At 44.7% G+C, this 22126-nt stretch overlaps 1 protein-coding gene across 1 annotated transcript; it reads left to right on the top strand.

The window, feature by feature from the left end:
* The first annotated feature begins 560 nt into the window (after window positions 1–560).
* LOC124656472 (putative wall-associated receptor kinase-like 16) lies at window positions 561–6147 on the top strand. Its single transcript, XM_047195208.1, has 4 exons — window positions 561–1002; window positions 3631–4072; window positions 4172–4333; window positions 4979–6147. Exons 1-4 carry the CDS (start codon window positions 562–564, stop codon window positions 6145–6147), a joined length of 2214 nt encoding a protein of 737 aa, XP_047051164.1. The 5' UTR covers window position 561.
* Window positions 6148–22126: the final 15979 nt, after the last annotated feature.

Genomic DNA, 22126 nt, shown 5'->3' on the forward strand with positions numbered 1-22126 from the left:
GAGAGACAATGATTCGATGCTTTCTTTGTCCCTCGACTCCCCCTTATATAGGAGGCGGAGCCGAGGGATTCGTAATACACAAGTTTACAGAGTCCGGGAGGGTTTCCAACCCATCCCGCAAGATTACAAACGATGACTCCTATTACAACTCTAGCTTTCCTTAATAGTATCTTGGGCTTCCGCATCTTCTTATTCTTCGGGTGATGGGCCTTCAGTAAACCACAGATACCATATTCGGCAGGCCCATTGGGTATGCCTATGTCAGGTGGACAGCCTTGTGTTGAGTTGGTTCACCCAATGTCTTTATCATGACCAACAGAAACTGGTGGTCAATACACATATATTGCAACCGAAATATTCGTATGATATTATAGTTTCAAAGACCATGTTAATATCCAGAATGTCACCTTCGCGTAACCAAGAGACTAGTTCTCGTGAATTGCCGAGCGTACTGTGCTTTGTTCATTCGTCTATTTATGGCCCAAAATTGCACCATTAATTGTCAGCTAGGAGCTCAGAGGAACACAATACGCACGCTTCACGCACCCGTCACCGTCAATTATGAAGCTGGGGCGTTCTCCGCTTCTTCTCTCTGGCCATCTTCTTCTTTGCCTTCCGGCGATTTGGGTGCTGGCCACTGCCGATGTAGCGGCCGGCCAGCGTCCCGGCTGCCCGGCAAAGTGCGGCGACGTCGACATCCCGTTCCCGTTCGGCGTTGGCGATGAGTGCGCGTTCCACCCCGGCTTTGGCCTCAGCTGCAATACCGTCAACGGCACCACGAAGCCTCTTGCGGGGAATGTCGAGGTGACCAAAGTCTCGGTGGCAGAGGGCAAGGCCTGGATGACCACGGGGATCTCCTCGCAGTGCTATTTACCGTCCAATGGGACGACCTACCGAAACACAGCGTTGAACCTCACCGATACACCTTTCTGGATATCTGAAGTGGATAACGCAATTATCGTCATCGGGTGCAATACTCTTGCTTATATGACAAGCAGTACTGTAAGTATTTCACCACCTTTTCTTATTACAAAGAAATTTGCCAACGGCTATAACTTAAAACAAACAAAAAGTTTCACAATCCAAGAAACAATTTACTGTTTCCCAATTTTTTTAATATTGCCAAAACGTTTTATATTTTGAGACGCATGGTAAAACATACAATAGCAATTTCCACGTTGGGTTTTCTTTTACATCATTTGATTGAAATATGATATGCTTAATTACAATTGAAAATTATAATCTAAATAGATATATAAATTAAAGACGTAACATGCAATTCATATCAAATTATAAATTTATTTTGACACAAACCGTTCTAAGGTTAAGTTGGAGTAGCATGGAGTTGGCTCGGTCATCGGTGCAAAAGAAATCACACGAAATGATGTAGTAGTATGGATTTTCCTCAAAAAAAGGATGTATGAAGATCTAATAAAGAGGACGTGCTCGTTTCTTTGATTTGTCCTCTTGCCAGGGATAACTGCAAAGCTTAATTAGCTAGCTCCTGAACGTGCATGTGTCGGCATGCACGATGCCTCCCGCCTAGGAAAAGCTCCTGGGCATATGCTTGCTCGTAGACCGGCGATCTCCAATGTAGCCGCCGACAGCGAGCCGCTCTCGAGCGTCTCGCTGCCGCTGCTGGGCGAGGCGTTCCTGGCGCCGAATATAACATAGCGCGCTTGACCCTTGAGCGTCTCGCTGCCGCTGCTGGCAAGGCTCTTCCGGCGCCGCACATAGCGCGTACCGGATCTCCTGCTTGGAGCCAAGCTCGCCGCCATAGCTCTCTGTCCGAGCTTGCCAACACCAGCACGTCGCCGCCATGTTCCTCTTCCAGGCGACGGCCGCGCCATCACTCGCTCGTCCAGCTCCGGATTCCAGCGCGCTCGTTTGGTCCGCGCACATCTCGATCCAAGCTCTGTGCAGCCCAAGATACACGAAGTTAAGCATCATGCAGTGTCTGTACGATTGTACCCCCGCGCGCCTAAAGCTGTCTCTTTTCCTCCCTTCCCCACTGCGGCCACTGATCTCAACTGCGAACCGCTGGCTTGACGAAAAAACTTGAATAGAGCACTTGCTTGACCCTGGCTTGACTGCTGATCCCTCGATCAACTTCTCCCGGTCAACCACAGAAAAAAGCAATACCTTTGCTCTACTCTAATTAGGTTCGCCAACTCGAGCCATCAATTTCTTATGCTCGAAAATCCGCCGGCTTTGCGCGAATTATAACTCGTGAGCAGTCAGTTCGTTATGCTTGAGAATCGCCGGCTTTGCGCATACGATCCTCTTCTGCGTATATATATTACGTAGGCGGCAGACCATCTTCTTTTCTACTCTGTATATATGTGAGCGTGAGCTTCAGATGATGTATCCGTCCCTGGTTCTACCGCAGAGCCGGATCACAAGGTGCAGCGTCGACTCCTTCTAGATGTGTGTTCAGCCAGGGTGAACATGCACGTTCTCTAGCTGGTTCCCCGCGGGTTGCCTGGACGCTGGACCTGGAGTAATCAAGAGGTCGGCGAAGAAGATATCCCCGTCAAGATGAGGAGATGCTGTTGGCACGGTGTGACGCCTGAAATAATCAAGAGATCTCCGACGAAGGATCGATGAATATTGAGCGACCCACTGCTTAATTAGCCGCCGATGTGATCTGAAATCTCGCCGAGGCCCAATGCGAGAGTAGGACGAACCAGGATGCCAAACTCAGCGTAACCGTCCTTGTCTAGTTATACACATCACGAAGACGTATTAAGTGGAAACTCTAACCTGAATACCTGATTGAGTTGGAGTTATACCTTTTTTCTTTTTCATTTTTGAGGTAGAGTTAGAGTTGTACTTTATTTTGAGGGAAAGCCTTCCTGGGAGTTTATATTAATGTGAGTAATAGGGATACATCATTTGAAATGACATCAACTAAGAAATCAGGAGGGTCCTCTTTCCAAATAGTTGGAAGAGTTCCAACCGCTCTACTAGCTAACCTATTGGCCGCCATATTCGCCTCCCTAGGGCAATGCTCGGAGATCACATCTACAAACTCCCGGCAAAAATAAAGTGTAGTCTCCAAAGATAGCTGCAGCCGGTCCGTATGTGTTGCCACCACTTTTCATAACTTCAATGACTTCTGAGCAGTCTGAGTGCACTATCAGCCTATTACATCTCATCGCTTCCGCCAAAGACATAACATCGCGAAGGGCACATGCTTCAGCAGTATATGCAACCTGAACAAAAGGTAGCATGCAATTACACCATGCGTGGGTGTACAAAAGTATTTTAGAAAATCATTCACATACATTCATGCATGTTTTAAAAACAAATGTTTGCCTTCCATAAACCGTAATCCCTAATGATTTTTTCCAAGCTTTAGAGATATTTAGATATTTAAAATTTAAAACGATTGCCCCTTTCGGCATTGAACTGCCTTATGTCACTAACAAAAATTGGAATTCCCACCGAGAAACGTGTATACCTTTAAGAAAAGTTAAGCTTTTGTATATAGTTAGAGGTTAGTAATAACGGTAGGAGTATTAACTACAACAAGAGACCAATGAATTATTAGGAAATATATCTACCTATTCATTTACTTTATTCTGGTTTGGTGTAAGATATCTCATATATACATTTGTTCACGTGCAGTACGATCTAGGTTGCACTGCGACATGCACCGATGTCACCCCCGAGAATGGCATATGCTCTGGTGCCGGCTGCTGCCAAGTCGATGTCCCTAAAGACATTTTGTATTATCGTGGCTATTTCAACGAAAATTACAACAACACAAACATATGGCAAGACAGTCCTTGCAGCTACGTAGTAGTAATGGAAAAGGCTGCTTTCAGTTTCAACACCAGCTATGTCAAATCGACATTTTTTTCTGATACATACCATAAAGTTCCAATAGCCTTGAACTGGCAAATACTGCCGTGGTCTTGCGAGGTAGCTCGGAAGAACATGAGTTCCTATGCATGTATCAGCAAGGATAGCGAATGCGTTGATACCACCCACGGCAAAGAGAAAGGTTACCGCTGCAATTGCTCCCGTGGATACAAAGGCAACCCTTACATCATGGGTGGATGCCAAGGTTCCTCCCCTTTTGCTACCTTGTACATTTTACATACATCTGTCACGAATCATTTGTGTGCACAGTTTAGCAACTCTGAAAACTATTGTTTTGTTTCAGATATCGATGAGTGCCACGCGAATGACAATCCCTGCGGCCATGAGATCTGCCAGAACACGCCGGGGAATTTCAGCTGCTCATGCCGCAAAGGATATTATATGACTAATGGCGTTTGCGTGCCAATTCAAAAGCGTTCCCGTTTTCAGCCCATGCCTGTCGTTGGTAAGTTCCTCTGTTAAGACAGTAATTTATTTTAAGACAGTAGTAAGTTCCTCTGTTCAGTGAGCACTAAAGTGACTTCACTTGTAGAAAATTTATTGGATACCACACGGAAAGTAAATACGAAGTTTGTTTTCTGTAAAAGTAAGTCGTGGTTTGCCTGGTTGGCTGAATATGTACCTCCTGTGATCACAAATGTGTTCGTTGTTTTACCAGACAAACAGTTTTAAGTTTGACCACCACTATGAAAATTGTATTGACACCAACAACATAAGATTGATATTATTAAATTTATTATAAAATATACGTTTGCAAATTTAAAATTTGCATTATTAGATTTAATATGAAACATACAATTTAGAATGCATAAATTTGTGAAACAAAATATGTTTATTCAAAAAAAAACATCTGTCAAATATTTGCATTGGGAGACTACGTCAATATTTTCGAAGAGTATAGTCTATGTCGATATTCAAAACGATATACATGAGTCATCAGCGGGAGTAATTGGCATTTTTCTCTTACTCATCAGTAGTCTTTTTTTAATAGAAGATATACTGTGATCCTTCTGGAAAGAAAAAAAGCAGTACTTTTATGTGGTTGCTACTAATGGAAATTTCATTCATTTGAACAAATCCCTCGCCGCAGGTGCAAGTATTGGTTTTGTTGTCCTTGTGATTGTTGTAGCTTGTGCATGCTTGATCCAAGAGAGAAGGAAGCTACGGAAAATGAAACAGAGCTACTTTCGTCAGCACGGTGGCCTGATACTATTTAACGAGATGAAGTCAAAAGAGGGCAATGCATTCAAAATATTCACTGAGGAAGAACTGCAGCTGGGGACAAACAACTTCAGCGAAAAACAAGTCCTGGGCCACGGAGGCCATGGAACCGTTTACAAGGGACTTCTCAGGGGCAACGTGGAAGTAGCGGTCAAGAAATGTATGACGATTGATGAGCAACACAAGAAAGAGTTCGGTAAAGAGATGGTAATCCTATCCCAGATCAACCACAAAAACATCGTGAAGCTCCTCGGGTGTTGCCTCGAAGTGGAAGTCCCCATGCTGGTGTACGAGTTCGTCCCAAACGGTACGCTCTTCCATCTCATCCACGGTAACCATGGCCGGTCTATCTCATTGGCAACTCGCTTGAGGATCGCCATCGAGTCCGCCGACGCTCTCACCTACCTTCACTCTTCGGCTTCAACACCGATTCTACATGGAGACGTCAAGTCCCCAAACATCCTCCTCGACGGCAACCATAGTGCTAAGGTCTCTGACTTTGGCGCCTCAATCTTGGCACCGACTGATGAGTCACAGTTTGTCACACTTGTACAAGGGACATGTGGGTACCTCGACCCGGAGTACATGCAAACATGCTATTTGACAGATAAGAGCGACGTGTACAGCTTTGGGGTTGTTCTTGTGGAGCTGCTCACGGGGAAAATTCCGTTCAATCTTGATGCCCCAGAGAAAGAGAAGAGTTTAGCAATGAGGTTTATGTCTGCAATGAAGGAGAATAGGCTGGCTGACATATTGGATGACCAGGTCAAGGATGAAGACAACATGGAGATTCTTGAAGAGATCGCAGAGCTAGCAAAGCAGTGCTTGGATATGTGCGGTGATAACAGACCCTCGATGAAGGAGGTTACAGAGAAGCTTGACGGACTAATGAAGGTGATGCAGCATCCGTGGGCACAAGAGAACCCCGAAGAGATGGAAGGCTTGCTTTCCCAGCCCATGGCCAGCTCGACAATCGGCAGTGCCGAATATTTCAGCATTGAGAAGAAAGCTATTAATGCTATGCAATCAGGTCGCTAAGTAATCACACTATACATTGTTTCTTCTTTTTTAAAGGAGATTATTAATTGTTATATGTAGCTTCCTTATTCCTTTGCTATTATATAAACAATTTTCAATAATGTATGGTTTTATATATTTTTGAAATATGCAAATATACCATATGTATGCTTTGGCTTTCAGAATCCATCTACCGTGGTAAACATGTAAAATTTTAGCACTGCCATGAGCATTACTCTCATGTTATCTACGATTATTTATGTGTGTGGTGTCCTGCTTTCAACTTATTCAAGACCGCTAAGTTTCTCTATAAGCCTAGCCTACACTATCTTTAAACCAGGACTTGGCCGATCGGAAAATCCAGTTAGCGGCCGGTCAATGGATTTACCAATCACCCTTGGGAAATGGGCCCAGCGGGCATTTTTTTCAAGATTATTTGAATTGAAATTTTTTGAATGTAAAATTCAATATTTATTCGATTGCTGATTGGTCATGTAATTTTAAAAATTAAAAAATACTAAATTTGATTTTATTATTTCTGGTGACCATTCGGAATTTCGTGGTAAACCGGAATCCCGAGTCCCTTTGGAAAAAATAAATGGAGAGCCAAAATCTTGATTTAAACATGCACAACTTCAATCTTTTAAGCCCGATAACGTTTTCAAACTTAGGTGTGGCGTGGGCTATCATTAGAGCATGTCTAACAGGCCCCGTATTTCGCTGCCCCGTATAAGGCTCTAATTTCGCCCCGTATCGAAAAACTGCTCCATTTCGAGCCATGCCGTCTAGCAGACCCCGTATTTCGCCCCGTATTTTCAAAAATTAAAACCCCGGGAAGTTCATCTTCATTGATCATAGTAGGGAGCATACACACATTTTGATCATATACTACGGATCATACTACGGATCATACTACTTAACCTACCTCTACTCGTCCAGGATGACGTAGGGGATGAAGGCGATCCTCGCCGCCTCCTCCCGCGCCTCCCGGGTCTCCCGCGCCTGCCGCGCCTCGAACTCCCGGACGGCGGCGATGGCCGCCGCCCTCCTCCTCGCCTCCGCCGCCGCTTTCTCGGCGGCATCCGCCTCGGACAAGGCGACCGCACGGCGGTAGGCCGCCTCCTCTTCCTCCTCTTCCGCCGCCGCCGCTTCCTCCTCGCCGCCTCCGCTTCCTCCGCCGCTGCTGCTGCTGCCGATGGTCGCCCTCCATTCCGCCAACGCCGCGCGGTCGCGCAGCCCGCTGCGCGCGCCATTTCTCGAACGCCTCGCCGCTCATCGGCTTGAGCGGCGGGTCCTGCTTGTACCACCGCCCACCCGCGGCGAACTCGCGGAGCGGGTCCGGCACGTACGGCGCGCCGGCGTACTTGCAGGCCGCGCGACGGCTGCCGGCGGCCGAGAGTTTGCACTTCGGCCGCCACGCTTCCTCTACGGTGTCCGGCGAGCGGGATCGCTTCGATCCGCTCGCCGGCGAGGACCTACCGCGGCGGCGGGAGTCCATCCTAGCTTTTGGGGTGGAATGCGTGGCGGGGGAGCGGCTAATTGCTCGCCGGAGCAGGAGGAGGAGGCGGCGGCGCGCGGCGGAGCTAGGGTTGCGAGTGAGGGGTTAACCCCTCACTCGCACCTGCGCCCACTATATGTACGGGGCGACGGGGCCGATTTCCTGGGCCCCGTATTCCGCCGAAACGGGGCGGCCCGAATACGGGGCCTGCTAGACGGCCCAAACCGCGCCTGCCCCGTATGTCGCCGGAATTTTACGGGGTGGGCGGGTTATACGGGGCCTGTTAGACATGCTCTTAGGTAATAGTAAAACTCACCTAGCTGGCTAACTAGAAGCTACCACAGCGTTTAAACATCCTAGACCATCGGATAAGCTCATCCAAGGCTCTAGATCAGTGTTTTTTGAGATGCGCTCTAGATCAGTTCAGTAACCCGAATCGTTGCTAATCGCGTCTTGCTTCCTTGAATCGTGTTAAATGGGGCACCAACCGTTACCGGACTGCTACTCCACGAAACTAGTTTTTTTTTTTTTTTTTTTTTTTGAGAACCATTTGCCGCTACTTTATTGAACAACTAAAAACATCGGGATACAAGATTCATCAGGCGTCTGGGCTAGCCAGACATGGCGGCCGGTGTCACGGGAGACAGAAGACCTCGCAAGGCCATGTGCTTCCGTGTTTGAGGATCTTCGCTCATGAACAAACTCTACTGCAGTGAAGTCGCGAGACCTGGAGTTGATCTCTTTCAGTACACTACTAAATCTGCCAAAGTAAGGTCCCTTCATGCTATTAACGACCTCCAGGCAGTCAGTGGCAATCCTTGCTCGTGTGATATTCAGATCTTCAGCTAGGGATAGGGCCTCTCTGCAAGCCATAGCTTCCAACGTGGCAGGGTCATCAATTCCTTGAATGATCACTGCCGAAGCTCCGAGGAAGTCTCCATTCTCTGCTCGGCAAACCGCTGCAATGGCACCAGCTTTGCTTGTTTTCTTGACAGCAGCGTCAACGTTGAATTTTACAAACCCAGCCGGAGGAGCAATCCATCGCTTCACGGTGAATTTCCTGCACGGACTAATAATGGGTTTGCTTGGCAATGCATACTCCAGATCATGGATAAAAGACTCCACAAAGCAGTGCGTGGAGAGAGGGCTTTGGTAGACGCCTTTATGAATCGCTTTACGCCTCGCAGCCCAAATCGCCCAGAGTGTGACAAAACAGTAGATCAGCTCATCATACTTCAAGGTATTGATCATTGTGAAAATCCACTGTTTGGCTTCTGGCTCAGATGTGTGCATCATATGTTCTGTGATCGATGCAGGGGCTAAAGCCCATACACATCTACTCATCGTGCACTCGAGTAATGAGTGACGCCAGGAATCCACCACCCCGCACAATGAGCAGGCGCTGTCAGGCGACATATTGCGGTGGTGTCGGACATCGGCAGTAGGAATGGATTGTTTTGCGAGCCTCCACAAGAAAACACGCAATTTCGATGGAATCTGAACTTTCCATAGTGCAGTCCAGTTTCGTTCCTCTTGTTCCTGATCAGAGGTAGTTGCCGTGCCATTCAGCCACGCCTCACGTCGTCGTTGCATTGAGAACCATACGATATGCTGAGCGGACAGTGAACACCCCCGAACGCTCATATTGCCATGCCCAGAAATCATCGAACCTCATCGTACTGATAGGGATTGTTTGGATAACTTCAATGTCCAACTGCAAGAAGAATTCTTGCAGCCTATCATTCTTCCACGTCGCAGATGTCTGATCAATAAAATCTGCAACTGTAGATGGCGGGTCTCTCTTGAGACAGGAAATTGGCCTCATCATAGTATCGCGTGGCATCCAATTATCATTCCATGCATTGGTATGCTCTCCGGTTCCAATTCGCCCTATTAGACCCTGCCTCAAAATATCTCGTCCGTCCACAATTGAACGCCAAACCTGCGAAGGATGCGAACCAACTTGTGCTTCCAGGAAATTACGGTCAGGGAAGTAGACTGCTTTGAGGATTCTCGCACTCAATGTCTCTTGATTTTGAAGAATCCTCCATGCCTGTCTTGCCAGTAGTGCAAGATTGAAAATCTCAATGTCGCGAAATCCCAAACCTCCAGCATATTTGGGTGTAGTCATGTCTTCCCAAGCCACCCAACATGTCTTCCTCTTTCCATCGCGGCATCCCCACCAAAAATTACGAAGGAGGCCATTTATATGCTGACACGGCCCTCGCGGTAGTTTAAAGCATGACATAGAAAAGGTGGGAATCGCCTGCGCAACAGACTTAATTAAAATCTCCTTACCTCCAGCAGATAAGAGAAGTTCAAGCCACCCTTGTATTTGTTTACATACACGGTCACTCAGATATTTGAAGGCTCCATTCACGGATCACCCCACATCTGTTGGCATACGAAGGTATTTCTCACTAAGAGACTCATTTTGTACATTCATAATGTTCTTCATTGCAATCCGTGTCGACTCTGGACACCCTTTGCTAAAGAAGACCGATGATTTATCAAGATTAATCCTTTGTCCCGAGGCTTGGCAATAGGTATGCAAGACCTCACTGACTTCTCCCGCTCCCTCAATACTCGCTTTCACAAACATCATGCTGTCATCCGCAAATAGTAGGTGGTTAACTGCTGGCGCAGTGTTGGCCACTTTTAGTCCGTGAAGACTGGATGATGGTAACATACTTCTAGATTTTAAAAGGCACGAAAGACCATCTGCTGCAAGCAAAAACAAATAAGGTGAGATGGGAATTCCCTGACGGATACCTCGAGAAGGCCTAAAGGATTCAGTTGGAAACTAGTTAGAACGCTCCGGGTTAACTGGGCCTCGTTCCCGAACTGCAGCCCACTTCTATGCGTTTCTCCCCAGCGCCTCCTTCCCTTTCCGGCCCGCTTTTGCGCCGCCTCCCTCCAGTTCTACCACCGCCGCTGAACACGATCTGGAACGGTGGCGCCTCCCCCAGACCTCGCCTCGAGCAACGACGACACCGCAAAGCATCTATGGAGGATCGCCTACCTCACCTGACATAGGGCGAACCCTAGGTGCTGCCGCCATGCCCAACTACTCGCCTCCTTCCCCCGCCCACTACAGCCCAGTCCCCTGTGTGACGGCAACAATTCCGGGAAACGGCCACCCCTCAGGCAACCAATCTCGCTACCACTTCGGCCGCGAGGTACGTCCGTACCTCTCCCTCCCCTGTGCGCCACCTCTATGTGCTATTTGGAGGCGTGACATCGGATTTTTCTGGTGGTTAGGCGGATGATCTGCAATTCGGCGCGCAACACATGGTGTTGGGTACTCAAGATCCTGGGAAGAACCATGGAGGGGTCGCTGTTGACGATGGAGCGAATTGGGCGAAGCCAACCTACCTGACCAGTCCAGACGCAATGGCATGGGTAACTCGAGGGGTACTGGGACAACCTCCACGTGATCTCTGACTAATTCAAGGTCCATGCCTGATGCCTCCATTTAAATTTGGATTCGCTTCTCTTCTTTGTGTGCGAAGGATATATGCATGGCTTGTTGCTTACTCATTCCACAATGCTTCTAATGTTGTTCAGTGAAACCTATCCACAATTTTAGTTTTACACTGGTTGTTTGTAGAACTGCTGTATGGACGTATGGTCGAGTAATATGCAAACCTCTGAAAAATACATGTTATGCAATCAGTCTTATAAGTTATTATATGCAACATTTTGTTTCCATAGATGATTTAGAAATTCGTTCATAGTTTAACTATTCTTGTTCATTGGGAAGCTACTTTGTGTGAATTTTGACTGAATTATAGCGTGTGAAGATGTGTGTATTAACATTAGTATTGCATTTGGTAAGCACTTGAAGTATTTGTTTCATTTCGCAGGTCAGTATGGATATGATGTGGAGAAGTTAAACACTTATTCACTTCATCTCTTAGTATATGACTCGATCTCATGTATCTACCTACTTCCAGTGTGCAAAGTTCTGGACTATTGTTGATTGATTGGATCTCCAATCTTGACTGTTCTTGGTACGGTACTATCAGCACGATGGCTGCCCTGCTTTACTTTTAAATTTTGACAAAAAAAAACTTTTACTGTACTCACGGTTCGTGCTAGAATTTGTGTATGATGCACTTATATTTGATAATCTTTTTTACGTTTTCTTAGACAGTGGAGCTGTTTTGATATCATTTTTTGGTTAAAAAGGTAGCTCACGCAGAGAAAGGGGATGCAGTTTATACGGAGATACAGGAAATTTCTGTTACTGACTTTTTTCTGCAATGTTAAGACTATTGGAGGTAAATTATAATGAGATAGAAGTATGTAAGAAATTTTCTACTCTCATCATTGTTTTGCACAGTTTGATATCATAAAGTCCAGTTGGCTCTAATAATGACTATCTGATTTATTGACTATCGCCTGCAGGGGTTTTAATTGTATTGTGGAATTTATCAAGTGCTTCACATAGATGTTCAACTCTTCAAGGATCCTTTTTATCCAGCAGTTTGTGTCTTTTCTACTTGTTGTGCCTGCGAGGTATATGTCTCCTTATTTCTAGAAGTTTTGTCTCGTTCTTGTACAGGACATTTCTGTAATGTCCACGCCTATCATTTTGTGGTGTTTGTAGTGGTGGGCAAGAAATACACTATTTTACTTGTCTTGCATTTCCCTAAACGAAGTGCAGGCACTGGGCAGGTTAGCCTTTTCCCTTAGTTGTACTTATATTCTATCGATTGCTTGTAATTTGAATACATTGTGTGTTCTTCTCTTGTGTGTTTATATGTTAATGTAACTTCATTTGGTGCCTCTCTATGGTTTGGCCAATACTGTCAATGAGGTATGTCGCCTTGTATGGTTTGCCCACTTTGTTTTGTTAACATGCACCCTCCTTTTCTATTTGCCCATGTCTTATTGCAGGTGGCTGATAATACACACTCAGGTCCTGGTCCAAGTTAAATGTGCTCATCTTTGTGATATACAAAGAGTTGATAAGGTTTGCACTCTCGAAAATTGATCATATTGGAAATTTTTGTCGGTCTACTGTTTCTTACATTTTGTTCGTGGTTTGTCGTGAAATAGCTTCACTGAAGTTTTCAGTGGTTTACGAAATCTTTCCACATAATGTGTTTTATCATTTTCCTTGATCAAAAAGCATGACATGCTATCTATCACAACTCTCTCATACCAATTTATCTTCACAAGGTCTTGCAGTTTCTTGCTTTGAGAAATAGCTCCTAAACTAAGAATGAATATATTCCATGAATTATGAGTATGATGGTACCATCAAGACATCAATACTCATATTCTATGAAACTTCAAAGGATACCTCGGTTTAAAATTTTCACTTATCAACTTACATAAATAGGTGTTATGATCATAGTTTATATGGTTTCCTTTCTTAATAATATCAAACATCCCATAGATAATATTTTATGATGAGTAAGAACAGGCCTTCATGGCCTAGCGATGACTACAAGAACTTGAAAGAGCCGGAGGCGTGCCGCCATCCTCGTTACTCCCTCATTGTAGTCGGGAAAAGCTTGTCGTAGTAAAACTTATTGTGGTAGACAAACGGGAAATCGTCGTGCTAACGCGCGGAAGGACCAACGCACAAAAGTAGCAGCCATCACCGATGAAGTGAAGCATATATCAGAAGCAACCCAGACCAAATCCAGTGAGATCCGCATGAGAGAAGCCTTCACACGCCCTCCGACGATGCTACACGCATCACTAGAAGGAGACTAGTAATGCTATTGTTCCTGCACAACTACCACAAACAAATTTATCTGCCATAGACAAAACCATGGCCACACTTAGATCAGAATGGTAGAAGACGTTCCATGATAACTTCAGAATTGAGCCGAACCCCGTAAGCTAGATGTATCAAAAACCTTCTCCGGAATATTTCCATGCTTTACCATAACCTAGAAGGTTATTAGGGAGAAGAAGGACTTTCAGATGCCTATATCTGGACAAGAGTGCTTCTAACATGGAGAAGTACAAGGTGGCGAAGAAGGCTGCAAAGCGGGCGGTGAGTGAAGTAAGGGGTTGGGCGTATGAGGACCTCTACCAACGTTTAAACACGAAGGAAGGCGAAAGGGACATCTATAAGATGGCCAAGTTTAGGGAGAGGAAGACGAGGGATGACAACGAAGTCAAATGCATCAAGGACGGAGAGGATCAGCTTCTTGTGAAGGATGAGGCGATCAAGCGTAGATGGCGGGAGTACTTTGACAACCTTTACAATGGAGAGGTGATACGTCTCCAACGTATCGATAATTTCTTGTGTTCCATGCCACATTATTGATGTTATCTACATGTTATATGCACACTTTATGTCATATTCGTGCATTTTCTGGAACTAACCTATTAACAAGATGCCGAAGTGCCGGTTCCTGTTTTACTGCTGTTTTTGGTTTCAGAAATCCTAGTAACGAAATATTCTCGGAATCGGACGAAATCAACGCCAAAGTTCCTATTTTCATCGGAAGCATCCAGAACACCGGGAAGGACCGGAGGGGGCCACGGGGCCACCAAACCCTAGGCCGGCGCGGCTGAGAGGGGGCCGCGCCGCCCTATGGTGTGGCCCCCCGTCGGCCCTCCTGCGCCGCCTCTTCGCCTATATAAAGCCCCTGGATCAGAAAACCCGATACCAATTGACGAAACCCACGAAACCCGCCGGAGCCGCCGCCATCGCGAAGCCAAGATCCGGGGGACAGGATCTCTGTTCCGGCACGCTGCCGGAGCGGGGAAGTGCCCCGGAAGGCTTCTCCATCGACACCGCTGCCATCTCCATCGCCATCTTCATCACCGCTGCTGCTCCCATGAGGAGGGAGTAGTTCTCCATCGAGGCTCGGGGCTGTACCGGTAGCTATGTGGTTCATCTCTCTCCTATGTAGTTCAATACAATAATCTCATGAGCTGCCCTACATGATTGAGATTCATATGATGATGCTTGTAATCTAGATGTCATTATGCTAGTCAAGTGAGTTTTACTTATGTGATCTCCGGAGACTCCTCGTCCCACGTGTGTAAAGGTGACGAGTGTGTGCACCGTGTGGGTCTCTTAGGCTAGATTTCACGGAATACTTATTCACTGTTGAATGGCATAGTGAGGTGCTTATTTATATCTCTTTATGATTGCGGCATGTTGTATCACAATTTATCCATGTGCTACTCTAGTGATTTGTTATTAAAGTAGTTTATTCCTCCTGCATGTGTGCAAAGGTGACGATGCGTGCACCGTGTTAGTACTTGGTTTATGCTATGATCATGATCTCTTGTAGATTATGGAGTTAACTATTGCTATGATAATATTGATGTGATCTATTCCTCCTACATATGCATGAAGGTGACGAGTGTGCATGCTATGCTAGTACTTGGTTTAGTAGCGTTGATCTATCTTACACTAAAGGTTACTTAAACATGAGCATTATTGTGGAGCTTGTTAACTCCGGCATTGAGGGTTCGTGTAATCCTACGCAATGTGTTCATCATCCAACAAAAGTGTAGAGTATGCATTTATCTGTTCTGTTATGTGATCAATGTTGAGAGTGTCCACTAGTGAAAGTGTAATCCCTAGGCCTTGTTCCTAAATACTGCTGAGTTACTACTGCTTGTTTACTACTGCTGCGTTACTACTGCTGAGTTACTACTTGCTTGTTCTTGTTTTTTTGCGTTACTACTGTTGCAATACCACCACCATCAACTACACGCCAAGCACTTTTACGCCACCGTTGCTACTTGCTCATACTTATTTGTACCACCTGTATTTCACTATCTCTTCGCCGGACTAGTGCACCTATTTGGTGTGTTGGGGACACAAGAGACTTCTTGCTTTGTGGTTGCGGGGTTGCATGAGAGGGATATCTTTGACCTCTTCCTCCCCGAGTTCGATAAACCTTGGGTATCCACTTAAGGGAAACTTGCTCGCTGTTCTACAAACCTCTGCTCTTGGAGGCCCAACACCGTCTACGGGAAAAGGAGGGGGAAGTAGACATCAAGCACTTTTACGGCGCCGTTGCCGGGGAGGAAAGGTAAAAGGCTCTCATACTACGGTCTCGGGTAAAGTATTTTTACGGCGCCGTCGTGTGTGTGCTCAAAGCTATTTCCTTTAGATCCTGCAATTGCATCTTGTTGTTTCTTGTTTACACTAGTTTGGCATAATGTACAAGAGTGAGCTTCTTATTCTATTTCCTGATTTAAAACATGGATTGTTTGATGCGAAAATTAAAAAACCTATGAAATCTTCTTTGCATGCTTGGTAGTAATATTAGTATGAACGCTTTGAACACCATTGTTGACAATGATATAGAAAGTTCTAAGCTTGGGGAAGCTGGTTTTCATGATATTTTTAGTCCCCCAAGCATTGAGGAGAAAATTTTCTTTGATGATACTTTGCCTCCTATTTACTGATGATTATAATGATAGTGGTCTTTTGATGCCACTTACTGCTGAGAGTAAATTTTGTTGTGATTATACTATGCCTCCTACACTTGATGAGAATAATAATGATAGCTACTTTGTTGAATTTGCTCCCACTACAACTAATAAAATTGACTATGCCTATGTGGAGAGTAATAATTTTATGCATGAGACTCATGATAAGAATGCTTTATGTGATAGTTATATTGTTGAGTTTGCTCATGATGCTACTGAAAGTTATTATGAGAGAGGAAAATATGGTTGTAGAAATTTTCATGTTACTAAAATGCCTCTCTATGTGCTGAAATTTTTGATGCTACACTTGTTTTATCTTCCTATGCTTGTTACTTTGCTCTTCATGAACTTGTTTATTTACAAGATTCCTTTGCATAGGAAGCATGTTAGACTTAAATATGTTTTGAATTTGCCTCTTGATGCTCTCTTTTGCTTCACATACAATCTCTTGCGAGTGCATCATTAAAACTGCTGAGCCCATCTTAATGGCTAAAAAGAAAGAACTTCTTGGGAGATAACCCATGTGTTATTTTGCTACAGTACTTTGTTTTATATTTGTGTCTTGGAAGTTGTTTACTACTGTAGCAACCTCTCCTTATCTTAGTTTTGAGTTTTGTTGTGCCAAGTTAAGCCGTTGATAGAAAAGTAAGTACTAGATTTGGATTACTGCGCAGTTCCAGATTTCTTTGCTGTCACGAATCTGAGCCCACTGCCCTGCAGGAAGCTCAGAAAATTATGCCAATTTACGAGCATGATCCTCAGATATGTACGCAACTTTCATTCAATTTGAGCATTTTCATTTGAGCAAGTCTGGTGGCCTAATAAAATCCATCTTTACGGACTGTTCTGTTTTGACAGATTCTGCCTTTTATTTCGCATTGCCTCTTTTGCTATGTTGGATGAATTTCTTTGATCCATTAATGTCCAGTAGCTTTATGCAATGTCCAGAAGTGTTAAGAATGATTGTGTCACCTCTGAACATGTTAATTTTTATTGTCCACTAACCCTCTAATGAGTTGTTTCGAGTTTGGTGTGGAGGAAGTTTTCAAGGGTCAAGAGAGGAGGATGATATACTATGATCAAGGAGAGTGAAAGCTCTAAGCTTGGGGATGCACCCGGTGGTTCATCCCTGCATATATCAAGAAGACTCAAGCGTCTAAGCTTGGGGATGCCCAAGGCATCCCCTTCTTCATCGACAAATTATCAGGTTCCTTCTCTTGAAACTACATTTTTATTCGGCCACATCTTATGTGCTTTTTCTTGGAGCGTCTGTTTGTTTGCTTTTGTTTTTGTTTTTGTTTGAATAAATTGGATTACATCATGCTTGTGTGGGAGAGAGACACGCTCCGCTGGTTCATATGAACACATGTGTTCTTAGCTCATAATATTCATGGCGAAGTTTCCTCTTCGTTAAATTGTTATATGGTTGGAATTGGAAAATGATACATGTAGTAATTGCTATAATGTCTTGGGTAATGTGATACTTGGCAATTGTTGTGCTCATGTTTAAGCTCTTGCATCATATGCTTTGCACCCATTAATGAAGAAATACAAAGAGCATGCTAAAATTTGGTTTGCATAATTGGTCTCTCTAAGGTCTAGATAATTTCTAGTAAGGTGTTTGAACAACAAGGAAGACAATGTATAGTCTTATAATGCTTGTAATATGTCTTTTATGTGAGTTTTGCTGTACTAGTTCATACTTGTGTTTGTTTCAAACAACCTTGCTAGCCTAAACCTTGTATCGAGAGGGAATACTTCTCATGCATCCAAATCCTTGAGCCAAACAACACTATGCCATTTGTGTCCACCATACCTACCTACTACATGGTATTTCCTGCCATTCCAAAGTAAATTGCTTGAGTGCTACCTTTAAACAATTCAAAATTTATCATCTCTGATTTGTGTCAATGTTTTATAGCTCATGAGGAAGTATGTGGTGTTTATCTTTCAATCTTGTTGGGCAACTTTCACCAATGGACTAGTGGCTTCATCCGCTTATCCAATAATTTTGCAAAAAGAGCTGGCAATGGGATTCCCGAGTCCCAAATTAATTAACCAAAAATAGACACTCCTCCATGGTATGTGATTGTTGGACGGCACCCGAAGGATTCGGTTAGCCATGGCTTGTGTAAGCAAAGGTTGGGAGGAGTGTCATCATAATAAAACTAAAATAAAAAGGTACTCCTTCATGGTATGAGATTGTTGGCGGGCACCGAGGATTCGGTTAGCCATGGTTTGTGAAAGAAAGGTTGGAAGGAGTGCCATCCAAAAATAAAATAAAATGGGAGCCACTCTTTGAAGGTTTGTCTGGCAAGGGGGTTAGAGTACCCGCTACCATTCGTTGACAACAACAAGCACCTCTCAAAATTTTACTTTTATGCTCTCTATATGTTTTCAAAATCAAAGCTCTAGCACAAATATAGCAATCGATGCTTTCCTCTTTGAAGGACCATTCTTTTACTTTCACTGTTGAGTCAGTTCACCTATTTCTCTCCATCTCAAGAAGCAAACACTTGTGTGAACTGTGCATTGATTCTTACATATTTGCATATTGCATTTGTTATATTGCTTTGCATTGACAATTATCCATGAGATATACATGTTATAAGTTGAAAGCAACCGCTGAAACTTAATCTTCTTTTGTGTTGCTTCAATACCTTTACTTTGAATTATTACTTTATGAGTTAACTCTTATGCAAGACTTATTGATGCTTGTCTTGAAGTGCTATTCATGAAAAGTCTTTGCTATATGATTCAGTTGTTTACCCATGTCATATACATTGTTTTGATCGCTGCATTCACTACATATGCTTGTACAAATAGTATGATCAAGTTTATGATGGCATGTCACTCCGGAAATTATCTTTGTTATCGTTTTACCTGCTCGGGACGAGCGAGAACTAAGCTTGGGGATGCTGATACGTCTCCAACGTATCGATAATTTCTTGTGTTCCATGCCACATTATTGATGTTATCTACATGTTATATGCACACTTTATGTCATATTCGTGCATTTTACGGAACTAACCTATTAACAAGATGCCGAAGTGCCGGTTCTCGTTTTCTGCTGTTTTTGGTTTCAGAAATCCTAGTAACGAAATATTCTCGGAATCGGACGAAATCAACGCCAAAGTTCCTATTTTCATCGGAAGCATCCGGAACACCCGGGAAGGCCCGGAGGGGGGCCACGGGGCCACCAAACCCTAGGCCGGCGCGGCCGGGGGGGGGCCGCGCCGCCCTATGGTGTGGCCCCCCTGTCAGCCCTCCTGCGCCGCCTCTTCGCCTATATAAAGCCCCTGGATCAGAAAACCCGATACCAATTGACGAAACCCACGAAACCTGCCGGAGCCGCCGCCATCGCGAAGCCAAGATGCGGGGACGGGATCTCCGTTCCGGCACGCTGCCGGAGCGGGGAAGTGCCCCGGAAGGCTTCTCCATCGACACCGCTGCCATCTCCATCGCCATCTTCATCACCGCTGCTGCTCCCATGAGGAGGGAGTAGTTCTCCATCGAGGCTCGGGGCTGTACCGGTAGCTATGTGGTTCATCTCTCTCCTATGTAGTTCAATACAATAATCTCATGAGCTGCCCTACATGATTGAGATTCATATGATGATGCTTGTAATCTAGATGTCATTATGCTAGTCAAGTGAGTTTTACTTATGTGATCTCCGGAGACTCCTCGTCCCACGTGTGTAAAGGTGACGAGTGTGTGCACCGTGTGGGTCTCTTAGGCTAGATTTCACAGAATACTTATTCACCGTTGAATGGCATAGTGAGGTGCTTATTTATATCTCTTTATGATTGCAGCATGTTGTATCACAATTTATCCATGTGCTACTCTAGTGATTTGTTATTAAAGTAGTTTATTCCTCCTGCATGTGTGCAAAGGTGACGAGTGCGTGCACCGTGTTAGTACTTGGTTTATGCTATGATCATGATCTCTTGTAGATTATGGAGTTAACTATTGCTATGATAATATTGATGTGATCTATTCCTCCTACATATGCATGAAGGTGACGGTGTGCATGCTATGCTAGTACTTGGTTTAGTAGCGTTGATCTATCTTACACTAAAGGTTACTTAAACATGAGCATTATTGTGGAGCTTGTTAACTCCGGCATTGAGGGTTCGTGTAATCCTACGCAATGTGTTCATCATCCAACAAAAGTGTAGAGTATGCATTTATCTGTTCTGTTATGTGATCAATGTTGAGAGTGTCCACTAGTGAAAGTGTAATCCCTAGGCCTTGTTCCTAAATACTGCTGAGTTACTACTGCTTGTTTACTACTGCTTGTGTTACTACTTGCTGAGTTACTACTTGCTTGTTCTTGTTTTCTTGCGTTACTACTGCTGCAATACCACCACCATCAACTACACGCCAAGCACTTTTACGCCACCGTTGCTACTGCTCATACTTATTTATACCACCTGTATTTCACTATCTCTTCGCCGAACTAGTGCACCTATTTGGTGTGTTGGGGACACAAGAGACTTCTTGCTTTGTGGTTGCGGGGTTGCATGAGAGGGATATCTTTGACCTCTTCCTCCCTGAGTTCGATAAACCTTGGGTATCCACTTAAGGGAAACTTGCTGCTGTTCTACAAACCTCTGCTCTTGGAGGCCCAACACTGTCTACAGGAAAAGGAGGGGGAAGTAGACATCAAGAGGTTGGGAGCTCTACCATTGAGCTAGACGACTCCTTTGATGATACAAGCATGTGCTTTGTGCGACGTATCCAGGAGTCTGAGGTTAAGGAGGCATTAAGGAGGATGAAAGGAGGCAAGGCGATGGGTCCTGATGGTATCCCCATCGAGGCGTGGAGAGGCCTTGGAGACGTAGCGATAGTATGGCTAACTAAGCTTTTCAACCTGATTTTTCGGTCAAACAAGATGCCCGAAGAATGGAGGCGGAGTATTTTACTACCAATCTTCAAGAACAAGGGGGATGTTCAAAGTTGTACTAATTACCGTGGAATCAAACTGATGAGCCATACTATGAAGCTATGGGAGAGAGTCATTGAGAACCGCTTAAGAAGGCTAACAAGCGTGACCAAAAACCAATTTGGTTTCATGCCTGGGAGGTCTACCATGGAAGCCATTTTCTTGGTACGACAGCTGATGGAGAGATACATGGAGCAAAAGAAGGATCTTCATATGGTGTTCATTGATTTGGAGAAGGCCTATGATAAGATACCTCGGAATGTCATGTGGTGGGCCTTGGAGAAACACAAAGTCCCAATAAAGTACATTACCCTCATCAAGGATATGTATGATAATGTTGTGACAAGTGTTCGAACAAGTAATGGCGACACTGATGACTTTCCAATTAGAATAGGGCTACACCAAGGGTCAGCTTTGAGCCTTTATCTTTTTGATTTGGTGATGGATGAGGTCACAAGGGATATACAAGGAGATATCCCATGATCTAGGCTCTTTGCAGATGATGTGGTGCTAGTCGATGATAGCCGAACGGGGGTTAATAGAAAGTTAGAGTTGTGGAGGCGAACTCTAGAATCGAAAGGTTTTAGGTTTAGTAGAACTGAAACTGAATACTGAATATATGAGGTGCAGTTTCAGTTCTACTAGGCACGAGGAGGGAGAGGTTAGCCTTGATTGGCAGGTGGTACCGGAGAGAGACACTTTTCGATATTTGGGGTCCATGTTGCAGAAGGATGACGATATGGATGAAGATGTGGGCCACCGAATCAAGGCTGGCTGGATGAAGTGGCGCCAAGCTTATGGCGTACTCTGTGACAAGAGAGTGCCACAAAAGCTAAAAGGCAGGTTTTATAGGACAGCTATCCGACCTGCGATGTTGTATGGCGCGGAGTGTTGGCCAACGAAGAGACGACATATCCAACAGTTAAGTGTAACAGAGATGCGCATGTTGAGATGGATATGTGGCCACACAAGAAAGGATCGGGTACAGAATGACGATATACGGGAGAGAGTTGGGGTAGCACCGATTAAAAAGAAGCTGGTCCAACATCGTCTCAGATGGTTTGGACATATCCAACGGAGGCCTCCAGAAGCGCCAGTGCATAGAGGACGGATAAAGCGTGCTGAGAATGTTA

The sequence above is a fragment of the Lolium rigidum genome, chromosome 5, assembly GCF_022539505.1.
Source record: "Lolium rigidum isolate FL_2022 chromosome 5, APGP_CSIRO_Lrig_0.1, whole genome shotgun sequence".
Taxonomy (NCBI): Eukaryota; Viridiplantae; Streptophyta; class Magnoliopsida; order Poales; family Poaceae; genus Lolium; species Lolium rigidum.

Excerpts from the sequence above, each read along its gene's own strand:
- LOC124656472 (XM_047195208.1), top strand. The coding sequence starts at position 562 with ATGAAGCTGGGGCGTTCTCCGCTTCTTCTCTCTGGCCATCTTCTTCTT. Across the intron at positions 4,073-4,171 it reads CATCATGGGTGGATGCCAAG|ATATCGATGAGTGCCACGCG; the intron begins GTTCCTCCCCTT and ends GTTTTGTTTCAG. Across the intron at positions 4,334-4,978 it reads TCAGCCCATGCCTGTCGTTG|GTGCAAGTATTGGTTTTGTT; the intron begins GTAAGTTCCTCT and ends CCCTCGCCGCAG.